We start from the raw sequence: 27,568 nt of genomic DNA, 5'->3' as shown, positions 1-27,568 counted from the left end.
AATGATCAATTGCTACCAGTATATATATCTCATGTAATAAATTAACTGAATAATGTAAATGCATAATATGTGTATACTGAAAATATTGCATCAAAATAAAACATCTGGTGGTTCTCTGTATGCGTCATATCTTATTATACTGTATCTATGTACAACTCTTTCCATTTTCAGATTTCGCACATTTGACAAAAGAAAAATATACAACTTCAATTTGTATCTTTAATCTCACAAAACAGCAACCAATAAACAATGTTTCTTCTTTTCAAATTGCAAATTAATGGTAGATCACATACAGCAATACAAGTAGATCTTGCAAATTCATATGTGTGAACATAATATCTTCATATTTCTACAAGGAATCAATATGCATTGTGACCATAGCAAATTCAGCTGTAGCTGAGATGGAAATGAATACAATGAAGGTGGAAAAGATGAAAAATGTAAATAAATTATGAATAAATGATCATATCACACAAAAGACATCATTGCTTATATAAAGCTGCTATGATTGAGTTTTCATCTTACATAACTTATAAACAAAGCAGCAACCCAAATCATCGACGACAATGTATTCCACAATAATTATCAGCTTTATAAAAAACTTGAGATTGCATTTTGCTGGACAATTTACACAATATGAAAACCATGAAATATATGTCTATATATGAATAAAACTCTTTTACAACATAAAGCATATATCATGATCTGTGACCTTTAAGTGCAACTTTCCCTCACATACAAAACTTTTCAAACTTATTCACTGGCAAATGTGATTTTGCATAATACGGTCATCCAATAGTTGGCAAGCAATTTCGTGGTTTGATGAGGTAGAATCCCAAGTCAATTTGAGACAAGTTCATGATCATATTTCTGGTAGAGAAAATACACAATTATAATCTATGATAACATCCATATAACAACCACATTGCACAGTCTCTGCACTAAGATTGTTTGGCCTTCATTGCAAACTATTGCGATTGATCCCAAGTTGACCTTTTCTCAGTCAAAACTGGGGAATGCTAAGGTCACTTGAAGAAGATTCCTCTAGCATAAAAGCAAATGAGATTACAAAATCCAAGAGCAACTTAATGTTTCAAGATAAAGCAAATGGGGTATTTGACCCAAAGTGTAAAACACTCTTTCAACTCCTGAAAGTCTGGAAATTTCTGGGCTTCCTGACTTTAGGGGTTACAGCATGATACATAAACTGAGAATAGTTTTTGTTTAACTCTTTATGTGCCACGTTCGCACGTCCGACTCAGTCGACGGCGTGCCGACTTCGCATATTCTGCTCAACACATAAAGCCGCTTAAACCGATCGATAAATCGCTAATCCCGCGGTACAATGAAATCATTTCTCGCGCTTTTGTTCCTCTCACATACGGCTTGCATTCTATGTGGTGATTGACTATCAAGCGGTGTTCCCAACTAGATTTGCGTGTACATTCTAAGTTTCTGTCACGGTTTTATGTGCAAAAGTCATGCCTTTACAGTAATGTAGCAACTGGTCATTCAAAAGAAAAATTGAAAATAGATTTGTCATACAATTTATATCGAAGCAAAGTTTGGCATTCCTCTTTAACTTTGCTCACTATTATGTCCACCTTAATAGAAATTTGTAGAAGTTATACAAATAGGAAAAACCGAATTCTTTCTCAAAGCATGACTATCCTTCGTGTCTCAGAATAACGTGGCACACAGGGGGTTTCCACCATGGCACATAAAGAGTTATTGTTTTTTGTTACACTGTACCATACAATCATGCTTGTGTGTCTGGCAAGCACACAATCTGACAAGATAAAATATATATGAAAAAAAAAATCAATACTGATCATGATATCACACAAATTGTGTACCTTGCTTGAACTACCTTCTATTCCATCTGTTTACAAAAAAAAAAAAATCAGCACCACCCTATTAAAAGCTATGCGCACAATTCAAGCAGCACAGCCATTTGTGCAAGCGTACTCGGTGATACTTATAATTGTGGGTTAGTAAGGTGTGTAATATTACAGTCAGCACATGTGCACAAACTTACAAGTTTCAAATCTGCACCGCACAAGTAATTACACAAGCACCATATTCCTGATAGTGACTACGACCATGCAGAGTGACTACCAGGTACAGTCAAAAATTGTAGAGTGCAGTTCAGGTACTCAGTTAGGCTTCTGTTGATGTTGTTGGCTTTTATTGGTCCACGTTTGTGAAAATTGTCAAAATTGTGAACCTTAATTCTGTGCAACCTCCAGAATTATTTCTAGCACTCTCCATTCATATATAATAATGCATAGAGTCTACTTAACAAGATTTTTTTTTTTCACCTCATTTCACCTACAAAGAAGAAGAAGAAGTTTACAAGTGTGGATCCACCAAATGAGTTATGAGTTATCCTGTATGTTCAGTCACACTGATTGCAAATTTGTAAGGCTACATTTCTTCTCATAATATAAAGACCAAATTCAAACTTTCAGTAAAGTTTAGCTTAGAATCTTCATTCAGTCACTGCTTATTTCAAATACTTTCCACTGTACCCTCACATACCCTATCTACTGTGAACAATTCTTTGAGTAATGCCATACATTCAGGCGAACCCATAACTCCACACTGTGTGGTAAAGATTTCTCTATGTTTCCCTACACTACATCAAATGTGAACAAAAAAAAAATATCTCTGCACACAAGTTTCAAGTCATCTCGGGAAAGGACACAGAGATATTAACAAATCATTAGCATAGTGAGACCTAATTTTACTCTTTCACAAAATGATGCATATGAGCTGAATTACAGTCATCTTCCGCAGTTGAAAAATTTTCAAGAATGACTTGATCACAGCCTAATCATGAAATAAAGTCACTCTTACTACATTGTTCACACTGCACTCATACAGCACGAGGTAACAAGTATAGATACCTTGTTGTTTGTTTGTTTTGTTTTTCAAAATATATAGAGCACCTGGTATCATATTGGTCTCATAAAACAGATGTTTCCTTTTACAGCACATATCATTCAAGAGTTCTAGTGTTCTATGACACTGACACCGTGAAGGAAAGAGAGAGAGATTGTGAGAGCAAGAAAAAAGGATAAATCTATTGAATATTAAATTGTTCGATGAAGTACAGTGACACTGAGGGCTAGTGGATAAAGATGGTATATTGGTCCTCTTACATTTCCTCTTGTTGTTGAATTAATTCCAACTAAAATTTGGCAAATAAAAGTTGAACTATAAGATTTACCCTTTTAAGATATATCAAAAGGGCCTTCAAAATGCAAAACAGGCCCCCTCTTATCCTCGATTCAATCCTTACTTTGCTGCATCTGACCTTTGACCCCTTGGAGATGATGAAATTGTTCTAAAGTTTATGCAATGGACTCCGTCGCCTCAGTAAATTGCACTTCCACGCTGAAGTCGTCGCAGTAGATTTTCCTCGCCTTGCTCTTGTGTGGATTGTCCAGCTCATCACGTGGCAGGAAAATCCTGAATGATCAGGAAAAAAGGAAAGTGTAAGTGAGAAGAAAATATCTTTTTCCCCCAGTCATCTTAAAACCAGTACACACTAGGTGGGTCTTCATCAGCTTGAGCTTGAAGAATAGCCCATTATTTCTGATCCAAAGAATTAGCCTGATCAGAAAATAGCCTGCTAATTTTGCAATGAAGACCGAAATAGCAAGCTATTCCAAATGGAAATAAGCCAAAGAAATCTTGGATTTATTTGCAGAATAGCCAGCTTATTTGCAAAATAGCGCGCTAATCTTAACGCGTCTTCATCAGCTCGAGCTTAAACATCAGCACTGCATGCGTTGCGCACCACACAGGAATGTAGGCAGTCGGGTCGGAGTGTGTTTGCGCCAGCATCGAGCTTATACACCCGACCGTGCCATGCCTGAAGCTCGAGCTGGTGAAGACGCGACTGCACATTTCAGCTGACTTCAGGCTTATTTCTCTGATCCCCATAAGCTCGCTATTCTTCAAGCTCGAGCTGATGAAGACCCACCTACTGTGGAAAAAAATGTCTGACCTTTTGACCACTCTGTGTCCATTAACATTTTTTTCTTCCCTATCTTTCAAAACAACAGTCTTTAACTAAATGTATAAGTACTGTAAAAAAAAAATGTGTATCTTTATTCTTTCAGAATTTATTGAGCACAGGCAGGATTTTGGACTCTTTTTATGACATTTCTATTTGCCAAAGCCGCTGCTAAACCTCATTGTCCATGTCAAGTCGAGCTGGGATTCCAATTACCTGTCAGCCCACAGAAAAAAGGATCCCGGGCCAATTGCTCTCCACTGATGACAGAGGTCAAAAGTTCTCGCACTTGTAATTTACGCATGCACTCCCTCAAAATTCGACGGAAGGTTGTCAGTTGAGAGCAGTCAGTCTGGATTTCTCTTTTTCTTTTTTTTCCCTCTGGGCCGGCAGGTTCTCGGGACCTCACCATCACTTGACTTGATGCATACAGTGAGGTTAAGCAGCTCAAACAAAGATATCATTAAAAGAGTCTAGAATCTAGACTAATATTCAAAGTGTCACATCACTCTGTGTTCAGGGTGACTTGAACAATGTGACTAGATACCTGCAGTAAAATCAAACAGTGGAGGTTGCAAGAAATGGCATACACAAATAAAAGGAGGCAGTTTTGGAAGTCAAATCCTTTCTAATCTATTCTTTTCAAGGAACATTGATATCTTCTTCAAGCATAATTGCAAACTATATGAGGACAATATCACTGCCTTACAACTCTGGCATTAAGTTTAGAAGTATCACAAATATCATATTTTGGTTGATTCAGCAACTGTAATTCCCTCAGCCTTGAATTAAGTGATCACTGGTAAATTATTACAACCCTACATTAATTTGATGGCCTTAATATAATCTATTTATTTGTCTTCATTTAAGAAAAAAAAGGGAACTCTGAAAAATACTTGTGTTTGAGAAAACTAAATGTAAAACAGTCAATTCCCTCAATTTCTTTATTTCCAAGAAACTTCTACTGTGCTGTTAGTTTGCATTGACTCAAATCATCAACGCACCACACATAAAACACACACACACACACACACACACACATGTATGTATTCACCTCTTTCTTGCTCTACACACATAGACACACATACACATAGAGACACACATATAAACATACATAATGACCAATATGTGCATAAATTACTATCATCATGTTTGCATGCTTGTGTGTAAGTGTGTGTGCACATGTAGAGCAAGAAAGAGTGGGATTGAAGACATGTAGATATCAGGAATAAAAAAAGATGCAAGAGAAATCAAATGAATAATATCCAAAAACCACACCTGTTATCTTTGATGAAACCCGTGTGGAACCAGAAGAAGAAGGCACAATTGTCATAGTCCTGAGGAACTTTCTGTAATTCAAGAAATAAGGAAGTAACTTCAGTGTCTCTTAAGAATAATGTAAATGGACTGTGCAATGTAGAAAAACAGTACACAGTTCAAGTGATCCTAGAAATGAGATATAATACTTTCCCTTCACTTTTTTCTGAAAAATATGCAAAAAAAAGAAGAAAACAACAAGATATAACTCTCATGATTATATTATCAATTTGTCTCTTCTTATCATAAATGCATTTCTTTCACAAAAATAATAGAAATAAATCATTTGAGAGCAGCGAGAAACTGTGTCTATTTTATTCTCCTGCACTGCTTGAGTTTCTTAATGCTATATTGCGATGCACTGTTTGAAAGATTTGGATACAAAGATATCAAATAAATATCAAATACATGAAATTGATCAACATACTGAAATGAACGTAAAGTAAGGGGGTATCTTACTGAGCGTAAAGTAAGGGGGTATCTTACTGAGCGGTAAATGCTTAGTACGAACATATTGCGATTTTTTGATTCACCAATTTTTTTTTTTTTCAAAATGTTGGTGAATATCAGGGTTCACCTCTGCCATTAGCAACATTTAGCGACTTTTAACTATGTTTAGCAACAACTAGCAACATCTAGCAACATTTGAGAAAATGTTTGCAAAGGCAGTTGCATGGTGACTATTAGTTTCCCCATCTACCTGTTGAGGAAGAGCTGATGTTGCTATATAGCTCACATTTCCCTTAAAGGGAAAATCCAGTCCAAATATAAGTTAGTCTGATAAGAAAGAGTAAAATAATTTTGATCGAAATCGAATGAAAAATAAGGAAGTTATGACATTTTGAAGTTTCGCTATTTTTTTGGGAAACAGTTCTTGAACAGTCAATGTGAATATGCAAATGGAAAAGTGAGCATGTCATTCCCTCACAACTTACCATATAGTTTGTACATAAAATTTTGACATTTCCAGTTTTTCAATCAAATGCAATTATGCCTGAGGCTCAGATCCTTGTATATCTAACTGATCAATTCTGAAGTTATTCAACCGAAATAACATGTTTCAGACTTCACAATGACAGAAACATTGAATTTTCTTCATTTTTTTTGTACACGATCAATGGAAAATTGTGAGGATATGACATGGTTAGCTCACTCACTTGCATATTCATGTCCACTGTACAAGAACTGTTTTGCAGAAATTAGCAAAACCTCAAAATGTCATAACTTCCTTATTTTTCATCCGATTTCAGTCAAATTTTTTACCGTTGAATTCATAAGAGTTTACTCTTTTTTATCAGACTAATTTATATTTTGACTGGATTTCCTCTTTAAAAACCTGCCCAAGTATCCTTATTAGGACTCATCTTCAAAGACAGGACATTCGCTGTGTCACAGTATCTTTCACTCACCCTGCTGGTCGACTTGAACCTGATCTTCACATCACCGTGTAGCACAGGACAGTGGTTGATGCGAGCCGACAAACAGTCTGACGCAGGGTCATAGATTACCTGTGGGCCAGAGCAGAAAAAGGCTTTCAATATCCTTATCACGCAAACAAAAGACTCTTATCTTAATGTAGTACATGTATATCTTATCAAAATACCATAAGTTTTCCTGCTTGTAATAACAAAAGCAACATTAAAGAAATTATCTGCAATACAACACTTGCATACAATGTATATTGCCTTTAAGTATTCTGGGTTATACTTTAACAAGTTGTTACTTTAATAAATATCAATCAACTTGTGAAATCTATGACACCAAAACCACTGCAAAATACATGGCATATACATAAAAGAATTTAAGCAAATGGCAAAGAATCCAACAGAGAGAAAAGACTTTTCCACTTCATTTTACCTGGCAGTTAAGACCATTCTCAAACTGGCAGTCAAAGATCTTCTTGTTGCTGCAGATGACCTCGAAGTAAAGGTCACGGCCATCACCCTTACCAAGGCCTACATAAGACAAACGCATGATTCAGAAGATGATAAAATAGACTTTAGAAATACGAACAGGATATCAGAATCAATGAGACAAAGACCCCTTCATTTGATTGAGCTACGGACTTTTACTGCCCACATAAAATCTGATCATAATCAAATAAGTATTAAGGACATTGAAATTTATTCTAATTTTTTTTTTCTTTAGCATATTACCCAAAACACTTGTTGCACACAGCTTTCATACCTACATATTGTGATGAATAATATTGGGTGACAAGGACAAAAAAAGGCTGAAATTGCTATCAGGAAAAGCTGAAGAAAGTCTCATTCATTCTTCATGACAAATAATTATACCCAATATGCCTAAAATATTGCATTGTAAAATGCAACAGAATGGCTTTTTCATCAATTTAACTGAGGTGGATTAAAATTGAATGTGCATAGATGAAAATTAAGATATTGCCAAAATTATTGGAAACCTGATGTCATAAAAATATTCACCTCTCAGGTGTTTGATTCTGATATTCTGCATGACCAAGTCCTTGGGCTCTGGAATCTGTCCCCCAAATTTGAACTTGACTTGTTCAAAGTAGTGGACATACCGACTCTGCAATATACATCAAACAGACAGAAATAGACTGCATTATAAAGATGTCAAATAAATGCAAAACTACTACCATCCTACAGCAAGCAACATGGCAAAATTGAAGTGCAGAGGCAAGGAAATGTACATTAAATACAGAATAGTGCAAAGAGTTACATGCTTCAACATTGATAAGGTTACTAAAGAGACAATAATTCAGTCAATCATTTTGGTGTTTTTTTTTTCATATTTAGCTCTTCTACTGTTTGGTTATTTGATTCCACTAATGAGCTTTCAAACGGAAACAATTGTGAGGCAGATATGCAATACATGCTAACGTGTGATCGGTGTCTGTGAGATAATATGCCATGTGGAATGACACTACGTGAGAAGCCTGTCACTTCCCAAGCTGCAACTTGAGAAACTTCTTGCACAAACATTCAGAGGATAGAGCTCATATCAATTATCAACTGATGAGGGATCCATGTCCCCACATTTTAGAAACATACAGCCTGCCTCCTTGGCTAGAAGATTTTGTTATGTGCATGAATGTGTATTACTTTGTAAGACTGCATCATTGTATCTTTGTTTTGTTTTGTTTTGTTTTGTTTTTTTTCATTTCATCTGTGTATGGACATGTCGAAGAAAAGTCTTAGGTGAAGCTTGTGCCGTGGTGAAATAAAATGAATGAATGAATGAAAAGGTGAACAAGGCTTGTTTAAGCTCTGCGACTTGAAGGCTGTAGCGAACACTGAACATTGGAACATTTTTCATCTACTTACGAATAATGTGTTTATTTTCTTTGATATTCAAAGATCTTCACCTCAGTGAGCAAGATATGTTCAAAAAGACTATACATATATGAAATGAATATCATAAGATGCATATTAATTTTAGTATATCTCATGGCTCAGGACAATAACAATTTTAACAACATCATGAATTCAGATAAATCAAAAGCGAGAATTTTACTGGAGCACTTGACATTAATACCACACACAAACTACAGTCATATATCAATTCATCCATTCACACAAAAATACACAATACTGATTTTCATAGTAAATCTAAACGTGACATATGCATACATAATCAAACAGACTTACTTTACAAACATACAAATTATAACAATTTACACATTCAGCAGAGAGACATTACATCATAACTTGCCCACAATAGTAAGCAAAGGACATATTCTGGTATACTTGTGCATATATGCAGGGCTCGACACTAACGGTGGCCCGGTGGCCTGGGGCCACTAAAAATGAACGTCGGGCCACCAAAATGTCAGAATTGAAGAATGTGGTGGCCTGATCGGGCCACCAAAAAAGGTCGGATGTTTGCCTTTGGGCCACCAAAAATAAAAGTTAGTGTGGAGCCCTGATATATGCCACATGGTTTACATGGAAATAGAGGAAATGATTAAGGAAAAAAAATTCTGCAGATATGCAGTATTTAAGCAATTCACATTGATACACACCTGGCTTGGTGTTTGGACTCCCTGAAATTTGACTCCTTCATCCAGATCTGTTCTCCGGCTGCCAAAATACTGTAGACTCTCCTGTTGGCAAACCATTTTTGAGAATATTCACTTGTACAATGTATCGAATATCAAAGGTTCCATCTTCATTTATGCTTAAACATTCAATAGTCAGAACTTTGGGTTTAACTTGAATATTTCATTCAGGCAAAAAATATGATCACTTTTCTTCTGTATATCATGAAGGTCAATTAGTACCAAATTTTACATTTTATTTGTTTTACAAGGATCTTGTGCTAAGATGTAGAAACCATGGTCACACATGCATATGTCATTCAGGAAAAGTCTGACCAAAAGTTAAACCTTATAGTATTTCAACCCGTTTAGGACGAGTCCTGAGTATACTCGGGCAAGTGTCTTTGGGAAATGAGTGTTGTAGCACAATCAGCCCGTCCTCAGCGGGTTAAGATTAATACTGCAAATGAAAGAAAGCATGTACAGCAAATCCACTTGCTCATTGTTTAATCCACGTAAAAGTAGTTTTTATAGATATACTATTGCCTGTTTATCATAAGTTGTCTCCCACCTTTCAGTCAGATTGTAAAATTATAATCATCAAATATTTCTAGCTCTTGTTAAACTCCACCTCTCTATCATTCAGATTCTATACGGGTAATGAGCCAAAGTGACACTCCTAAAAGATACATCAAATCCAATTCATAGAAAGTTAACTTATCCTGTTTTTGGTATGTTACAAGCCTAATGAACCAATAATACACCATTCAAAATCATATCAAAGTCAATTGATTCGAAGTTAAGTAATTTTGTTTCAATTTATCCAAAGTTAGCTATCAAATTTTTCTAACACTCACGGTATATTACACATCTCCTCACCTTTGCTGTCCTGAAAGCCTCACTCTCCAACAGCCATGTACAGACAGCAGTCCCAGTACGACCTTTGACATCGATGCACAAGAGTGTAAAAGAAAACGCATTCACAAGGTACGTATCATTGACAAAAATTGTTTACAGCTTAAATACCATAATACTAATTTGCTGGTTAGCCAAAAAATACAGTGTTGCTGGTCAATTTTGTACACATATCACAAAACTCAGCAAACCAATGATAGTTAAGTACCCATGAATTAACTTCAAATATTCTCCATATCACAATTTGTATTTTGTACTCATTTTGAATATAGCTAACAATTCAATTTAATATCAAATAATTCATTATTGATCTTTTTGTTCTTGAAGATTTAACTACATTTTAGTACTGATTTAGAAAACTGCTGGACAATGTAGTAAAACTCATGTTACTAAAAGTGGGTATTTCTGGTGATTTACAAATTTAGAAAGATGATTATATACCAATTCATATCAAGCTGTTCTGGCTGGAGTCATCTATGTATGGCTGGCACTGAAAATTGCAGCATCATTCTTTTTCTTTTTTTTCAAATATATATTTCCTATATCCCTTTTTTCCTAGAAAGTTAACATGAATCTAGCTATAAGTTTACTTCTGAAAACAAACTAACAACAGAAAAAGACAAGCATACCAAACATGCTGGATACTCACTTCATATTAAATGTACTGCTGCCAAACAACAAAAATCCAATTGAACATGTCTAAAACAATCCATTCCATCAGATATCTACAGAATTGCTATATGATGAAGTAACAACGTCTAAACCCTCACACCACTCTATTGACCGATTCTGTGACGCGCTATGTGTATTTTTGGCATGGGCAGCGCCATTACTCGATGTCTCAGCCGACCCCCCTTCCCACTCCCCACCCCTCTCCCTACATTAGCACGCGCGTAGAATGAAAAACTGCTTTAGCCAATGGGCGTCTTGTACTGAGTGCGCGAATGCTTGCTTAGTGCGCGAACCTTTGTTACAAGTGCGTGATAAACATGTTGCCCGGGGTGGGGGAGAGCAGGGGGGGTCGGCTGAGACACCCACTATGGCTGCGCCCAGTGCCATGAAATGTCTGCTGCCCTCAACGAACCCGAATCGGTCAATAGATTGATAGTACATTCTCTTTTCTTTTCTTACAAAGACTGTTAAGAAGTTTGCCTACCTATCATTTGCATCCTCACCTTTGCCTCCTTTGCAGTGAATAAATATGATGTTTTCAGGGTCAGACTCCATCCACTGTTTGGCTATTTTACCAAATCTCATCAGCTGCCTGAACAGAAAATATGATCATGAAACCACAAATATAACTTTCTTCAATATCTATGTCATTTCCTCCACCTCACATATAAGTTGAGAGTTAACCTCAGTACTTAATTGAATCAGTAATGAATTTATAGCAAGGAAGTTCATGACTCAAGTATTTACAAACAGTAGAATCAACAAAGGAAATGAATTGGTCAAATAACCGCAGATGTAATTTCATTGCGGCTATTAAAAAGCAAAAAATAGATTTATGGTCTGAAAAAAAAAGGTCAGAAGTTGTATCTTCTTTACTTATTGACTCATTTAACTAAGTGAGTTTGTTATAATTTTGAATGGAGGATGAAGCTCTCCTCTCTCTCTTCTATATATCCATATATCTATATATCCATATATCTATATATCCATATATCCATATATCCATATATCTATCTATCCATATATCTATCTATCCACATATCTATCTATCCACATATCTATCTATCCATATATTTATCCATATATCTATCTATATCTATATATCCATATATCCATCTATCCATATATCTATCAATCCATATATCTATCCATATATCTATCTATCCATATATGCATCTATCCATATTTCTATCTATCATTCTATCTCTATCTATCTATCTATCTATCTATCTATCTATCTATCAATCTATCTACTTATCTATCTATCTCTACTCACAGGTAACTCCCATTATATTAAAGTCCTCAGGACAAGCAGTTTAATTTCATTTTATTGACATTTTGATAAAAAAGCCAAACTATAAAGTTTATAAAGATACAGAAAACAATGTTTGGACCTGCATGTTTACTTCATCGTAAAAAGAGTTTTGTGTTGACCACGTTCATTATGACTGGAGTACACTGGACCTACTTATTTATTTATTTATTTATTTATTTATTTATTTATTTATTTATTTATTAGTTTATCTATTCATTTATGTATCTATGTATGTATCTATGTATGTATGTATTCATTTATGTATTTATCTTTTTATTTATTTATTTACTTATCTATCTATCTATCTATCTATCTATCTATCTATCTATCTATCTATCTATCTATCTATCTACCTACCTACATATCAATCTATGTTACTATCTATATCTACCAATCTATATACAGTTATCATCTATCTGTCCAGCCAGTTACGGTAGGTGTATGAACACAATTTATATTTACTGGAAAGAGTTCCCTGTGGAAGGATATGTCTTATGTGAAGTATAAGAAATATAACTCACTCTAGTCGAGGTACATTGTGGTCATCTGTCTGCACCCGCACCACCTGATAGTTGAAGTAGGACTCATCATAGTGACGCTCACCTGTGCAATGAACAATTTCAAAAGGACTGTTGTGAATTCCTCACTGTGATTTGGAATGTACTGATAAAAGGGGGAGAAACATGTTTCTTGTGTCTAATATCAGTTGACAATTCATCTACAGTTATATGACCTTTAAACTCTCACCTATCATTTCATCAATACAATTAAAAATTCATACTTCATATCATTCATACAATGGTATATTATCATAAATATATTTTGTTGTAATTCTGTAGCAATAATGCCTATAAAATAGCATATTCAATGAAAATGCATTGACCCCACACTGCTTTATTCTGAAGGATTTTTTCAGCTTCAATATATCAAACATATCAAAAGACAACAAAATAATCAGTTTCCATTTCAGTTTATTTCATTTCATCTCACACAGCTGTGAAGTACTTACTGCACATGTTGAAGACTTTGTAGTGGTTCGGGTGCTTGGTGTTCAGGAAACGTGAGACCTCTGTGATAGGGTTCCTATATATCGACTGCTTGCCCGACGATGGGAATGATGATGCTATAATGCGATCTGATGGTGAGGTACATGAAGAATTATTTTGACAACATGTCTCATCATTCTTGGCAAAGTTAATTTTCAGTCTGTAAGGTCATTTGTTGGTCAATAAATCTTTACTTTATATCAGTCTGGACATGACCATGTACCAAAGCTTTAAATATGTTTTACTATGGATCCATAATAATTTACAGAAAGGACTTTCTTTTGGTAGTTTCCTTCCAGCTGATGACCTTTGGTGACATGGGAACATTTGGCACTCTCAGATTTTCCTTAAAACATTCTTCACACTAAATGAATTTAGAAGGTACAAAATATCATGAATTCATATGATATTATCATTTGTTATTATTCTGTAATTCCTTCCATATTTGATGCACTGTCTGTCTGCAACATCTCATTTCTGCCAGCCACTTTGAATTCCTTGAAATCACCTCTGATGTTTTTTTTTTCCTCTGCAAGAATTTGTTCACTGCTATTCATTTACCCATTGAGTACGAGTTGATATTGCTACAACATGCATTTCCCATAGACAGCAGCCCAAGTATACTCGGGACTCGTTTTCAACAGGTTAAAGTAAGCTAATAGCAATTAAAGAGGATAGGAGTGAATACTGCAGGATTTATCACATACTCTGTGATTCCTGTTAAGAGGAAGTTCTGTTTAGGTGCAGCCTTGTGGCTGTGGCATAAGCAAATAAGACCTAGGGGCCCTGGGAACTGTATTTCAATGCTCAGAGGGGAAGTATTTGGTCAGCTCAGATCCTCTTAGCCAACGACATTGTCTATTCCCGTTCATAGATAGGGCATGTATCACTGGAAACAACTTATCCACTCTAATAGCTACATGAGCTAGGTCTGTTCACCCATTAAAAATGGACTGATTCTCCTATAACACACATTCCCTTTTACCCCAATTCGAGAATACTTGGGACTATTTTTTGAACGGGTTAAGCAGATTTCACCCAATTACCCAGAGTACACAATTAAGAGGTGAAAAAAATCTTTTTCGTTAAAAAGAAAGTGTTTATTCAAACCATAGCCAGTGAACAGGAGTACCTTATTTAAGTGACACTCTAGCTATTATGCATCCAAACCGAGTATTGAAATGATATATTTGACAAAAGATACTTTCTTATATCTACTATAGCATGCTATGAGTGTAATCAATTCAAGTTCACCATACACAAAAATAATTGATACCAAACAAATTAACATGATCATTTCCATGACCTCACGAAAATTTTTTGGGAAAATATACTGAAGCATGCATCATCAACTGCATTTTGTGAACCTAAACTTGACTTCCAACTGAGGGAAAACCATGATAAGATGCAAGGTTGGGGGGGGGGGGGGGGAGGGATAGCTGCACTTCCAATTCAGGCAAAAGTCGGGTCTGACATTGACAGATAATAACAGGAAGTAGATCATTGATGAAAAATCAATCATGGCAGGAAGTGGGTCAATTGACCTATGACCTAAGACATTCATGAATCTCTGTCATACATTAGAGGGAGATTGATTGATAGCATTTGCTGATCTGCTACCGACTAGACATTGGGATGTTTGGTCACATTTCAAAGAAGAATGTTTATTGGTGTTTGATGCATACAGGGAAACATGACGAGACAAACAAGCAAGGACGTATATCAACAAACGTGTGACATTACCAGTGACATAAGTCAGATCCAAATCAAAGCCGTCCTTTTTATACCGCCTCTTGTTCTCTGAAACCTAAACATCCACGTAAAAGGGACACAGAAAAATTTTATTCACACCACGCACGCATACACAACAGGAAATATGAGATTATAACACATGAATCCCATTGCCCAATATCTAATTAATGACAGTCCATGCTTAAAAGTATCAATTCATGCAATTATGTCTTGTGGTGAAATAGTTATTTGTTAAATACCCCCAATGTATGGATGGAAAACCAGGTACAGTAGGAGCAACAAGCAATATACGTGAGGGAGCTAACTTTTTTGTGACTATACAAAATCATTTGATTTTATATTTTGCAATATTTTTTTCCTAAGTCAAACAAAGCTAGGAAAATGAGTTTTAACATCATCTTCACAGAAGATTTTGATATCAAGAAAGAAAGCTTTTCAGTATATCTTTCAAGTGGTCGCAAAAACAACACACTCATACATGAGCATTGAAGAGAAATTACCATATGATCAAACTTGTGCTTTGAATACTCTCCCCAAAGTATCATAATTTTTATCATGTTCTGTAATCGTTACACAAAATGGCTGCACTTAGCACAATCTTAAAGGGATGGTACAGTTTCCATTGAGATGGGGCTTCAGGTTTCCTATGTTGTTTGATGATGATTTTCAGAGCTAATGAGAAACTTCTTCTGAGATATTAAAGAGCATATAATTCTAAGAGGAATTTGAAGTTTATTCGATGAAAATTGGTTATGAAATTGCTAAGATATCCAAAACAAAGCCATCCGAATAAAAGGTGGGGACCCTGAAAGGTGGGTCCCCACCTTTTATTAGGATCACTTTGTTTTACTTTGTTTCTGGATATGTCATCCATTCAAAACTGATATTCATCAAATAAACTTTGAATTCCTCTTGGAGTTGTATGATCTATAATGTTTCATAAAGTTGTTTCTAAGTATCTCGCAAAAAGTTAAAAGCTGAATCCTCACCTCTACCAATACCTATACCATCCCTTTAAATCTTGTCCTTCAAGAATTGGCCTAAAGTTATCCACCATTGCTTGTCATCACTATCATAATTACATATGATTACAACCATCATTATCATCATCATCATTATCTCAGCCATAACATAATGATTATCAGCATCAGCATCATCACTTTCTCATAGCGACTCTTTAATCTATCTTCTCCCACAATTTTTTGGTGACTCATCCAAGGTTGGGGAACTGAATGCTGCGGTTTGCTGGAAGATACTATAATTGATATGGATGTGAGTATTTTTAGCTCTCGGAGGAATCACAAAATCACATGACTCACCAGTTTCCTGGATGCCTTGGTAACATGTCGTCGCTCGCTGATCAGTCGGCCGAACATGAACACTCGCAGGACACGACACACATTCACAATCCTGGAGTAATATGGGTGGAATGCAATAACTATGCAATAATGCAATGATTCTATGCTTATGTGCTGTTGTGTGGTTGAAAATAGCTTGAACAGGTGATTAAATCCAAGCAGCTAGAACAATCTAAATATTTGATCATTTGTTATCCTCAGACAAAACCATGCAACCATTTAAGACATAACAGTCCATATAGCATGTCTTTCTCTATAACTGGATGAATGAATGCAAGTCCCTCATGAACATCATTTATAAGGCTTTCCTAATTTCAATGACACCATTTAGTCATTTGTGACATCACAATAAACTGATGAGTTTCTTGTCAAAGCTTCTTCTAATAGAATTTGAAGCTATGCTAAACATCCATTCCAACATCAAAAGAGCAAGACTCGTTCCTGAAAAGGAAATTCAGAAGTGAAAATCTAATTCATTTAGCAGGAACTACTTACAACAGTTTAATGATATTCATTCTGTTCAGTGTTATTAAAAGGAGGGTCTTTACTCCATTTTTTTTTCATTTATCCCTATTCAGCTAAGAGATGAAAAATCACAGCTTATGGCATACTTCTGCATTTTACTGTAAACAGCACAATGTAAAGATTAAAGGGCATAGGTTGGCAAAACATATGAGGAATGTGGAGATAAAACTATTTTTCTCAGGAAAATGAAGTTTGCAAATATGTTGAACACATGACTAGCTGAAAGCATTGATACGATGTCTCTTCCTTCCTACAATTATCTCAGTTCAGAGAATACTATGAATTATTCATTTGTCTTTGCATCAGATATCACATATGACAGTTCAAATTTCAGTTCCTACATCTTTAGGCAAATAGCCAACTCAAACAAAGCATCACAAAGATGCTGACAAATAATGCAACGTACACATTTTTTCGCATAGACAAACGTGGATTAGAATCAGAAGCCTACTGTGCCTCAGTACAAGGTCTTTTGTATGATTAAACGACCTTCTGGTGGAAGATTAATCACAGGGAAACACAGATGGTGCACATGGGAGACAAAGAGGTTATTAAAGTCACTGTGCTGTATCATTTAAATGTTATTGGTGACGTACATGTTCCTGGCACAATTAGCCATCAAGACATTACTCACTTTCCTATATCTGACTTTGCTCCTGCGAAGTCAGCGATGACGTACGTCCAAGTGACTGTTCCAGTGATAATTACAATTGCCAGATCGAGAAGATCTAGTTTGTTGCGGAAAAACTCTCGTCTGTAGGAAAGGAAACAAATAACTTGATGAAGAGTTTCCCATCAATCTCCAAACAAAAGAAATCACATTCCCATAATAGACAATTTGACCAATAAAACTGTTACATGCAGAATAAGTATGACTAGGCACTGATTGAAGTGAATTACTATATTATTTCTTTCCTTCAAAACTAAACAATTAATATGAATAATAATAGAAAATCTCTCATGAACATCAAATCTTTTCAAAACTTACATGACTAAAGATGAAATGCAACAGGAAAGACAGCCACAGACAACTGCGTGGTATACTATACTACCAACTTTAATTGAAATAATGGACAGGTGCTCTGTACAACTTTTTTTTTTTCAGTGTCTACCATATCTTATTTGAAAACGATATGAAGAAAAAGAACAGTATTTCTAAACAGATTAAGCAATTAAAAATATAAGTGCATAGATACTCCTAAAATATCCCTCTCTTTTTCATGGGTATGGTATCTTCTCACTGAATTACAATTGAGGGGTTTATGATGCAGTGAGCAGTTCTGTATGATATCCCCTCCATATTTTACTCAAGCATGTGATCAACATTCCCAAAGCTTTAATTTATCCTTTGTTTAAGTATCTGTCATTTCATGCAAGCAATGTATAAACAGATAAAAGATTATACAATGTAGGCAATGATATTTGGAAGCTGATTAAAAATATGAAAATAATTTCGTAAACTCGACTTGCCTTGTTTTTTGCTTTAAAAATATACACTGCTTACTTCAAAGAAAAATTGGCCCTGGAGCATTAGGCAGTCAACATGAGCCTTAATTGCAACTAAATAGCAGAAAAAGAAATGTTCACAAGGATCATGGTATTTTACCCCTTAGCAAATATCCTAAGACAAATTTCAAGGAAGAAGTACACCCATATGCAGAGTGAGAAGATGTCGTAGATTTCCAGTGTCGACTCCTTCTGCGGATTGATGATGATGTCTGCGATGACGATCGCAATATCAACAAAGACTAGAACCACTCCAATCAACCTGTGGGAAGAAGAATGACCAATTTTAACAAATTCAAATGAACATTCCAGAGAATTTATATAATTTCACATCATGACATACATAAACTGATAGTGCCATGATTTGTGAAATTTTGTTAGTGATAGTGAGCAGATAAACAAAATACTCTGAAAAACATAATATGCTGAACGAAGATGATGACATAAAGGCTCACATATTTCAGAAATGTAGCAATGTAATCCATTATGATACCACTTGCCCTAACAAGGTCACCTATGAAGAATTTATGCATGCTTTCTTCATTTGTCCTGCTTCCTTGAGCACCCAATCATGTATTCTTATGTGAAGCTGCTATGTCATCATCCTCGTTCATTGTGATTTGATATGAATTTTGTAAACATTCTTATTCCTCATCACAATCAGTACAAATACTGAAAGTCTGTACCCAGTGCAACCAATTAATAAATGCTCACATGCAAAATCTAAAAATCATAGAGGTCTCATTTAAAGAGGAAATCAACCCCCAAAATACATAAACTCCAAAAGAAAGAGAGAAAAAAAAATCCTACAAAACGTTCCAAAAAGTGACAAAAATTGCATAAGAAACAGTTATGAAATGACATTTTGAAATTGCACATTTTTTTTTGGATACATATCTTGACCAGTCCTTATGAATATTCAAATGAGCAAGTAGGTGATGTCATGCCCTCACAATTTTTCATGTATGTTATATATGAAATTTCAAAAAATTGTTACTTTTAACTAATACTGTTAATAGAGGTGGGCTATAGAGGGTCAATTTTAGGTCATATTTTCAGAACATGCTCATCACACCTTAGTTTGATGACTTTTTGCCTACTGACACCATTTTTGAAAAAAAGAATGAAAAAAATGCAAAATCCGGGGTGCCCCGGCCGAAATCGTAAAAAATCCAAGATGGCCGCCGTTTTGGCTTTAAAAAGACATTTTTGGCCATAACTCGGCTATTTTTCGGTCTATTGTGATGGTTTTGGTGTCTAACCCCATGTTTTAGGGGTCAAGGAAATGGATTATCATGATAATTTTAGTGGAAAACCTAAGCTTCTACATAAAACTAACCTTTTTCCCATATTTAGGGTTAAATTTCCTTCTCCTTTACCCCTACCCCAACCGCCATTTTTTGCCTTTTTTTTCCGCATTTTTTTCAAGTCATGTTAACTACCATACTTTTAATAACAAGTTCTAGCAATCCATTTGTTTTTCTACTGACAATACAGCAAGAAATATACAAATAACTTACGGTATACATGTATGTGTCATGCCAATACTGGTCATGTGGCTGGTGCATTCAGAATGCATGGTAACTGTGGATCCAGTATTAAATACTGTAGCTGCTTTATAGTGTCCATTAACATTTTGGTCCTAAGACCTTTAACAATATAAATAGATATGATAATGAATGATAACAAATAGCTTACATTATACATGGTTTACATACTTGTATGTGTCATGCACATATCGGTATATAGTGTGGCTTGTGCATTCAGGATGCATGGTACAGTACATTGTAACAGAAGTCAGTACAGTGCTTATACTGTATATCTGCTTTGTAGTGCTGATAAACATTTGGTTTTCATACTTGTAGTGCATGACACATATGTAAACCATGTATAATGTAAGTTATTTGTATTGCTGTATTGTTGCAAGAAAACACCATATTGATAGCTAGAACTTGTTATTAAGAGTATGGAAGTAGTTAACATGACTTGAAAAAAATACGGAAAAAAGTGCAAAAAATGGCGGTTTGGGTAGGGATAAAGGAGAAGGAACATTTATTCTTATATCTATTTATTCATATTGTTAAGGGTCTTAGGACCAAAATGTTAATGGTCACTATAAAGCAGATACAGTATTTAGTACTGGTTCCACAGTTACCATGCATTCTGAATGCACCAGCCACATACCAGTATCGGCGCATGACACATACATGTATACCGTAAGTTATTTGTATATTTCTTGCTGTATTGTCGGTAGAAAAACAAATGGATTGCTAGAACTTGTTATTAAAAGTATGGTAGTTAACATGACTTGAAAAAAATGTGGAAAAAAAAGGCAAAAAATGGTGGTTGGGGTAGGGGTAAAGGAGAAGGAAATTTAACCCTAAGTATGGGTAAAAGGTTAGTTTCATGTAGAAGCTTAGGTTTTAAACTAAAATTATCATGATAATCCATTTCTTTGACCCCTAAAACATGGGGTTAAACACCAAAATCATCACAATAGACCAAAAAATAGCCGAGTTATGGCCAAAAATGTCTTTTTAAAGCCAAAACGGCGGCCATCTTGGATTTTTTAGGATTTCGGCCGGGGCACCCCGGATTTTGCATTTTTTCCGTTCTTTTTTTCAAAAATGGTGTCAGTAGGCAAAAAGTCATCAAACTAAGGTGTGATGAGCATGTTCTGAAAATGTCACCCTCTATAGCCCACCTCTACTGTTAAAAGCAAATTCCCATACCAAAGTATATCAGAAGTAACACTTGTTCTTTTTTTTTGGGTGGTTCTATGGCAAGTTTCATATTCATACAGCTGAATTATGAGATTTTTTTCACTTCTGTATATGAAATCAATAAGAAATTGCGAGAGCATGACATCAGCAACTTGTCAATTTGAATATTCATAATTGGTCAAGGAGTGTTTTCAAAAATTTGTTGAAAATACAGAATGTCATAACTTCCTTTACAATATTTCTAGGGTTAGTCAGGGATCTAATATGACATAACATGGTGACTCTTTCTGTTATTCACCTCTAGAAATAAAATTGTATTACAAATATGAGCTTCTAAATTTGAAACACTTCAGGAAAGGAACAAAGTCAGAGGGTGGGGGGCATGGAGATCTTATGTAGACAACAGAAAACAAAACTTCTTTTGATAAAGGCCATTGGATATTACAATCGTTTAAGCCTGTGAATCTCCTTCACTGTTATTCCTTAAAAATTCACGTATAATGATAAGCACAAAGAGGATTTATGAGCAGCATTTCGAAGCTACTGTCTTTGGCTATCTCTTTCTCTTGTTAATTTTCATCCTTTTTTTTTTCTTTTCTCATGACAAATTTTTTTATTCATCTGAAGCATGGTCACCTTACCATCTTACATGATATAAGAGCTCTAAGACAAAAGCATGGAGATGCGAACTGTGGGCAGACTGTACATGAGATGTGAAAATGTCAGCATATATCCCTGAGTTAATTGGGTCGAATGAAACAGAGATGGGTTCATCAGATGACATAGTCTCAAGCCTCATGTATCAAAGATTGTTCCCAAGTTACATCTATCCTGTGTGGATATAATTCTCTCTAAAGCCCTGACTGATGCATATCTCCGGAACAATGTGAATGTAAACATAGAGAGTGCTAGGGACAGTTTGATTTTTTGCCCAGATATAACCTTTGCTGTATGTATGATAGTATCTTTTTTTTTTATTATAAAAGGCAAATGTTTTACACCAACCTCCACTGAAGAAATAATGATTGATAAACTATAACACTTAAAAAATGTAAGCAAACGACGGAGAAAACAATCATTCTGTACATCATGCCATATATACGATGAAAACAGTGACCATTGTGAGAAAAAATGATTTGAAGCTGTCTTTCATGCAATTTTCAAACAGATTTTCTATATAATAAGAGACACATTGTTTTGTTTGTTGTTGTTGTTTTTTTGAGTGGAGAGTGACACTGCTAATGCATTAATGACATTAAGTGCTATGTTCCTTCAACTTGTTTCAGTATAATTATGTTGCAGATAACATAGATTCAGCATCAGCTCCAGGCAATATTTTCTGACTATCACACTGCAGTGGTCAACATAAACTCACAGATGCCCTCTATTCTAACTCTCCCATTACTGTTGGCAATTTCCCTGCATGCAATATCAGTGCATAGCATTAAAGGTCCTAAGGTCCTAAAAGAGTAAACATGGATCACTTGTAATGTATTCTTCTGCTTGATGATCCACTTGTGCAATGCCAGTCAATTATTCATTTTCATCTTCGTTTGTTCATGTTGCGACAACACAGAAAAGCATGATCCAGTGACATGCTAGGGACTGCACACCCAAATGCAATGGACTGAAGGTGCTGTACTGTGTCAAACCTGATTGCTTTTTCCCATTTGTTTTCAGTGTACAGTATTTAGTTTTTCAGTACCCGGTAACTTTCATATAATGGAGGTCACGCAGTACAATCATAATTACACATGGGGCAAAGAAACGCCTTGAGCAGCTCTTACCTCACAGCTAGATGCTCCACAAATTTCCTTACTTTCAACTGTGCTCTCCTGTTTGATAAAGAAAGATAAAGAATCCGAGATACAATGATTGCTGAATATAGTAATTAATGAGTGAAAGAATCAATTAATGCATCTGAGATAGATTCATAATTTATTTGATGAGCAAACAGTCATGAATAGATAAGCTGGAAAACAAGCAAATAAAAGTATATTCATACACACATATAAACATATATCATATATAATTGTGTGTATGTAATATTAATGTTGTATATTCATATTGTATATGAATAATATATATAATATGATTAAACAACATTAATATTTCATACACAAAAGAATATCTTACCTATTTACAAACCCTATACATACATACATTGATACAGAAATGAAAATAATATACATAAATACATGAAAATAACAAAAAGATAAATAAATGTCACATATTAAATCACTGCATTCATTTCCTGGTACAATGAGTAATTGAAAACCCCTTTTGCACTGTCATGGGTCTCCAAAGTTCTCGAGAGGTATCTCCTATTAAACTTGTATTCATAGTTTCACTGTTTTTGATATCACAGTGTAAAGATGCAGGCTGCAGGATATTATGATCTAATACCATGTTTAGAGTCCAACCAAACACGGCACAACCTCTGGAGGTTGTGCCGTGTTCATACCAGATGATGGGGACTCTAAACGGTCTCGGCACAAAGCATCTAGCACAAGTCTGGAGTGAGTCTGGCTTGAGTCTGGGGTGAATGTCATGCTAGACAGCCTAGCAATAGACAGCTGCCATACAGTTGTAAGTTGAGAGGTAAATCACAGGTCATTATTATTATTTGTCCCGTTAGGTGTAGTTTTTTTCCGAAAGTGTAGTTTTAGTTTCAGATACTAGTCTTTGCATATCCCCATACATCAAAAGGACATGAATAATGGCCACTGCAAGGAATTCTCAGACATATTGTATATCCAGTTAAAGGCAGCCGATCGCCATCCCTAATGGTACGTAAACTCCGAACGACCGAAGTTTGTGCATGCAATTGTGCAATGCCAGACTCGGTGCTATATCCATAAACGTGTGGAACAATGCTGCCACTGAGACAAGTGTGTGTGTGTGCGTGTGTGTGTACGCATCATACACAAACATTGTCACCGCGAGCTGCGGTGATTGGAGGAGACAGGTCAGAAGCCGCGTGGCTCTTTTGGCCTCTCTTCATGCGCATGCGCACTGAGAGTGTGCGTCCATTCGGAAGCTCCCGTGGCTCGCTCGGACAGCCATTTTGGGTTAGTCGAGATTAGCACAGAGAGCTCTCTTGTAGCCCACAGAACGCTTACGTTTTGTTCACTGACCCATTGAGCCAGCGCTATTCTCATTCGGGGTCACTACATTTGATACAGAATGGGGGAGGCAGCGTGTTGCGTTCGTCTCCGTGCCGCACAAACCACTCGCCACAACTGAGTGTCTTTAAATGAAAGTCACACGCCTGCCATAGTGACTAGGGGAACTGAAACCAGGGAGGTTTCCCTTCCATCCCTCTGCTGAAACTTGTCATTGTGTCCATTGGATATTCTCATGAATCTCAATAACAAAGAGGCCTTAAAGGGATGGTAGGGCCTATAGTATTGGTTGAGGCAAGGATTCAGCTTTTAACCTTATGCAAGATACTTAGAAACCACTTTATGAAATGTTAAAGAGTGTACAATTCTAGAGGAATTCAAAGTTTATTTGAAGAAAATCTGTTTTGAAATGGCTGAGATATCCAAAAAAAAGAGTAAAAAAAGTAAAACAAGGCAATCCTAATAAAAGGAGTATCCCATCTTTTATCACGATCATTTTGTTTGGGATATCTCAGCCATTTCAAAACAGATTTTCTTCAAATAAACTTTGAATTGGTCTTAGAATTATATGCTCTTTCATATTTCTGAAGACTCAGAGGTTTCTAATTATCTAAAAAAAAAAATCATAAAAAGGTTGAAATCCTGAAGCCCCATCTCAAACGAAACTGTACCATCCCTTGAATTTGTGGTTTTCATTGTCCTCACACTGAGTATTAAAAGTACCCTGAGGAACCACCGTGTACATGTCTTTATTATATCCTGTCAGTCTCAGATAGACAAAGGACCAGTTTTGTCATGATGGATACAGACAGAATCACCAACTTTATTGTGTCAGTAAATCTCCATTGTAATACTAAATCCAAAAAAAAAAACTCTTTGTGGTAGATTGTGATTGAGTTGAAAAGCAAAACTTGCCCTTAATTCAATGACTACAATTACTGTTGTCAATCTGCACTCTATTCAGAATCTTTTCATAAAAATGAAAACACAGTTTACAGGAAACTAAAATTATCATTCACCAGTTGAGAAATGGACCAGAGGATTACAGACAATGTTTGATATTGTGTTGGTTTATTTTTGATAAACATAATTGCTGACTGAACTGTATATCAATGTTCAAATGGAAAAACACATACACACACACACATACACACACACACACACACACTTAAAGGGGAATGAAACCCAAATACATATGTGGATGGAGGTAATGCAGAGATATTGATACAACAAAACAATGAAATTTGTGGAAAATCAACCAATCTGCTCAAAAGTTATGAACTTTTAAAGCATTGGTACAGCCATTGCTGGCCAAGAAGGGCTACTAACAATTTGTGATGGACAATGCAGATCTATAAAAGACAATGTATTCAAAAGAAAATTCAACACATTTTCATTTTTCTAGCATAATGACAGTGCACTTGGCTTAACTCTTTCAGAAGGCTGGGGGAATGTCATTGCCTTTATAAACATAATATGTCTGTAACAGGTGGAAAGAATGCTTACTGTAACAAAATATGGAATTTGTTGAAGTTTCTTTATATTTTCTTTTTTATTGTCCATACATAAGTGACGTCATGAATTGTCGTAGTCTTTTTATCCAGCAATTGCGGTACCAAAATTTAAAGAAGTTGTAATTTTTTGATAAATTGTCCGATTTTCCCCAAACTTCATCAATGTATTCAGCTAAAATTTTGCATTTGCTCAAAATCCACATACACTTTGGGGCTTCATTCCCCTTTTTAAAGGTACTGTTTACCATTGGGAGCAGTGATTTTAAAAATGTTTGAGTTATCAAATTTGATGCCTATGTGTATGTCAGTTGCATCTCAAAACATCCTGCCATATAAACATTATGCAATAAAGCTTAAAATATAAGGAGATATCACTATTTTTCTTTCTAAACCATAAATGTAGACAGTTTAGTCTAGAAACAATTTTATTTTAACTATTGCTCACATTTTGCATATTTAACAATACTTAACACTGATTATACTGATTAATTTTTCTTTATACTACTTGTTTCTACCCTTAACTCACATTTTAGAACTGTTTTGAAGCACTAAAGCTGGGTTTTTGTTTCATCTGCAAATGGTAAATAATGCCTTTAAAGTACATTAAGGTTTGCAAGCCATCCTGTCTGCATCAAGAAACCTCTGAACAAGTTTCACCGTACTCATAAACCAATCACTTAGAGGGATGGTATGGTTTTGGTTGAGATGGTGGCAAGATAATTAGAAACCATAAATGAAATATAAAAGAGTATACAATTCTATGAGGAATTAAAAAGTTTATGTAATGAAATTTGGCTTTGAAATGGCTGAGATCTCCAAAAATAAAGTAAAACAAAGTGGTCAGGACTAACAAAAGGTAGATCACACCTATTACTAGGACTTCTCTGTTTTTGGATATCTCAGCCATTTCAGAGCTTATGCTTATCAAATAAACTTTGAATTCCTCTAAAATTGTATGCTCTTTAATACTTAATATTTAAGTGGTTTCTAATCATCTTGTGAAAAGTTAAAATGTATGATATTTAGTTTATAGTTTTTTTTTAAGGGGGGATGGAAAGATTTGTTGGGTGGGAATGGTTTGAAAAAAAAAACAAACCCAAAACATCATAGTAATCATACACAAACAAGCAACTGCACACAAATAATCAAGGGACACTCAAAGCAGAAAGTGTGTACAGAGTGCTGCCACCTTTGTCTCACAAAATAAATCGAAAAACACACTCAGGTACACGTGAGGCTGTGATTCAAAACACCCCTCCTCATCTCTCCTCCCTTCCTCCCTTGGGGGGCGGGGGCAGGAGGGCAGAAACAGTCTGCACACAGCTGCAGTGCACTATACAGCATTATATAGCACCCATCACACATTGTATAGGCCTACTGAAATTGTCTGCCTCCAAGTAGACGGATCGATCTTCACACTCAAATATCCAGCACTTAGTGAAGGCACATGATTGATACTTCCAAGGATACATGCAGTATAAGTGTCACTTATATTGCACACACATACATCCTGTACCGCCTTTAGTGAATGACATGATCCACTCAGCTGTCCACTACATTTAAAGGTATTTATGTGAAGAGGGATCATACCACTCAGACTATAACATGGATGCAGGGGAATTAATCATCTCCTTTCAATGAACACTTTATAATCATTATGCCTCTTTTATGACCGCAAGAAAAGAGGTACATATTGCACAGCACCATTTGACTTCAAGCACGCAGGCAATTAAACAAGAACTGAAAGTTGCCATA

General features: G+C 35.5%; 1 protein-coding gene across 1 annotated transcript in view; it reads right to left on the bottom strand.

Annotated features, from left to right (window-relative positions):
• Positions 1–3,313: 3,313 nt before the first annotated feature.
• Positions 3,314–27,568, bottom strand: part of LOC139730301 (phosphatidylinositol 3,4,5-trisphosphate 3-phosphatase TPTE2-like) — a 39,872-nt gene continuing 15,617 nt past the window's right edge. Inside the window, exons 4-18 of the mRNA XM_071641178.1 lie at positions 22,962–23,009; positions 18,552–18,713; positions 17,580–17,699; positions 16,382–16,472; positions 15,054–15,117; positions 13,274–13,399; positions 12,786–12,867; positions 11,453–11,541; positions 10,242–10,303; positions 9,348–9,428; positions 7,786–7,891; positions 7,199–7,296; positions 6,751–6,849; positions 5,303–5,373; positions 3,314–3,474 (exon numbers count right to left, since the gene is read on the bottom strand). Coding sequence (XP_071497279.1) covers positions 3,357–3,474; positions 5,303–5,373; positions 6,751–6,849; positions 7,199–7,296; positions 7,786–7,891; positions 9,348–9,428; positions 10,242–10,303; positions 11,453–11,541; positions 12,786–12,867; positions 13,274–13,399; positions 15,054–15,117; positions 16,382–16,472; positions 17,580–17,699; positions 18,552–18,713; positions 22,962–23,009 — 1,417 coding nt within the window. The 3' untranslated portion in view covers positions 3,314–3,356. The remainder of the gene's footprint in view (positions 3,475–5,302; positions 5,374–6,750; positions 6,850–7,198; positions 7,297–7,785; positions 7,892–9,347; positions 9,429–10,241; positions 10,304–11,452; positions 11,542–12,785; positions 12,868–13,273; positions 13,400–15,053; positions 15,118–16,381; positions 16,473–17,579; positions 17,700–18,551; positions 18,714–22,961; positions 23,010–27,568) is intronic.

Source organism: Diadema antillarum, unplaced genomic scaffold, assembly GCF_040938485.1.
Source record: "Diadema antillarum isolate AM-2024a unplaced genomic scaffold, OU_Dant_1.0 seq00000301_RagTag, whole genome shotgun sequence".
Taxonomy (NCBI): Eukaryota; Metazoa; Echinodermata; class Echinoidea; order Diadematoida; family Diadematidae; genus Diadema; species Diadema antillarum.
Note: the sequence above shows the minus strand (reverse complement) of the source record. Positions and strands in the feature narration are given on the sequence as shown.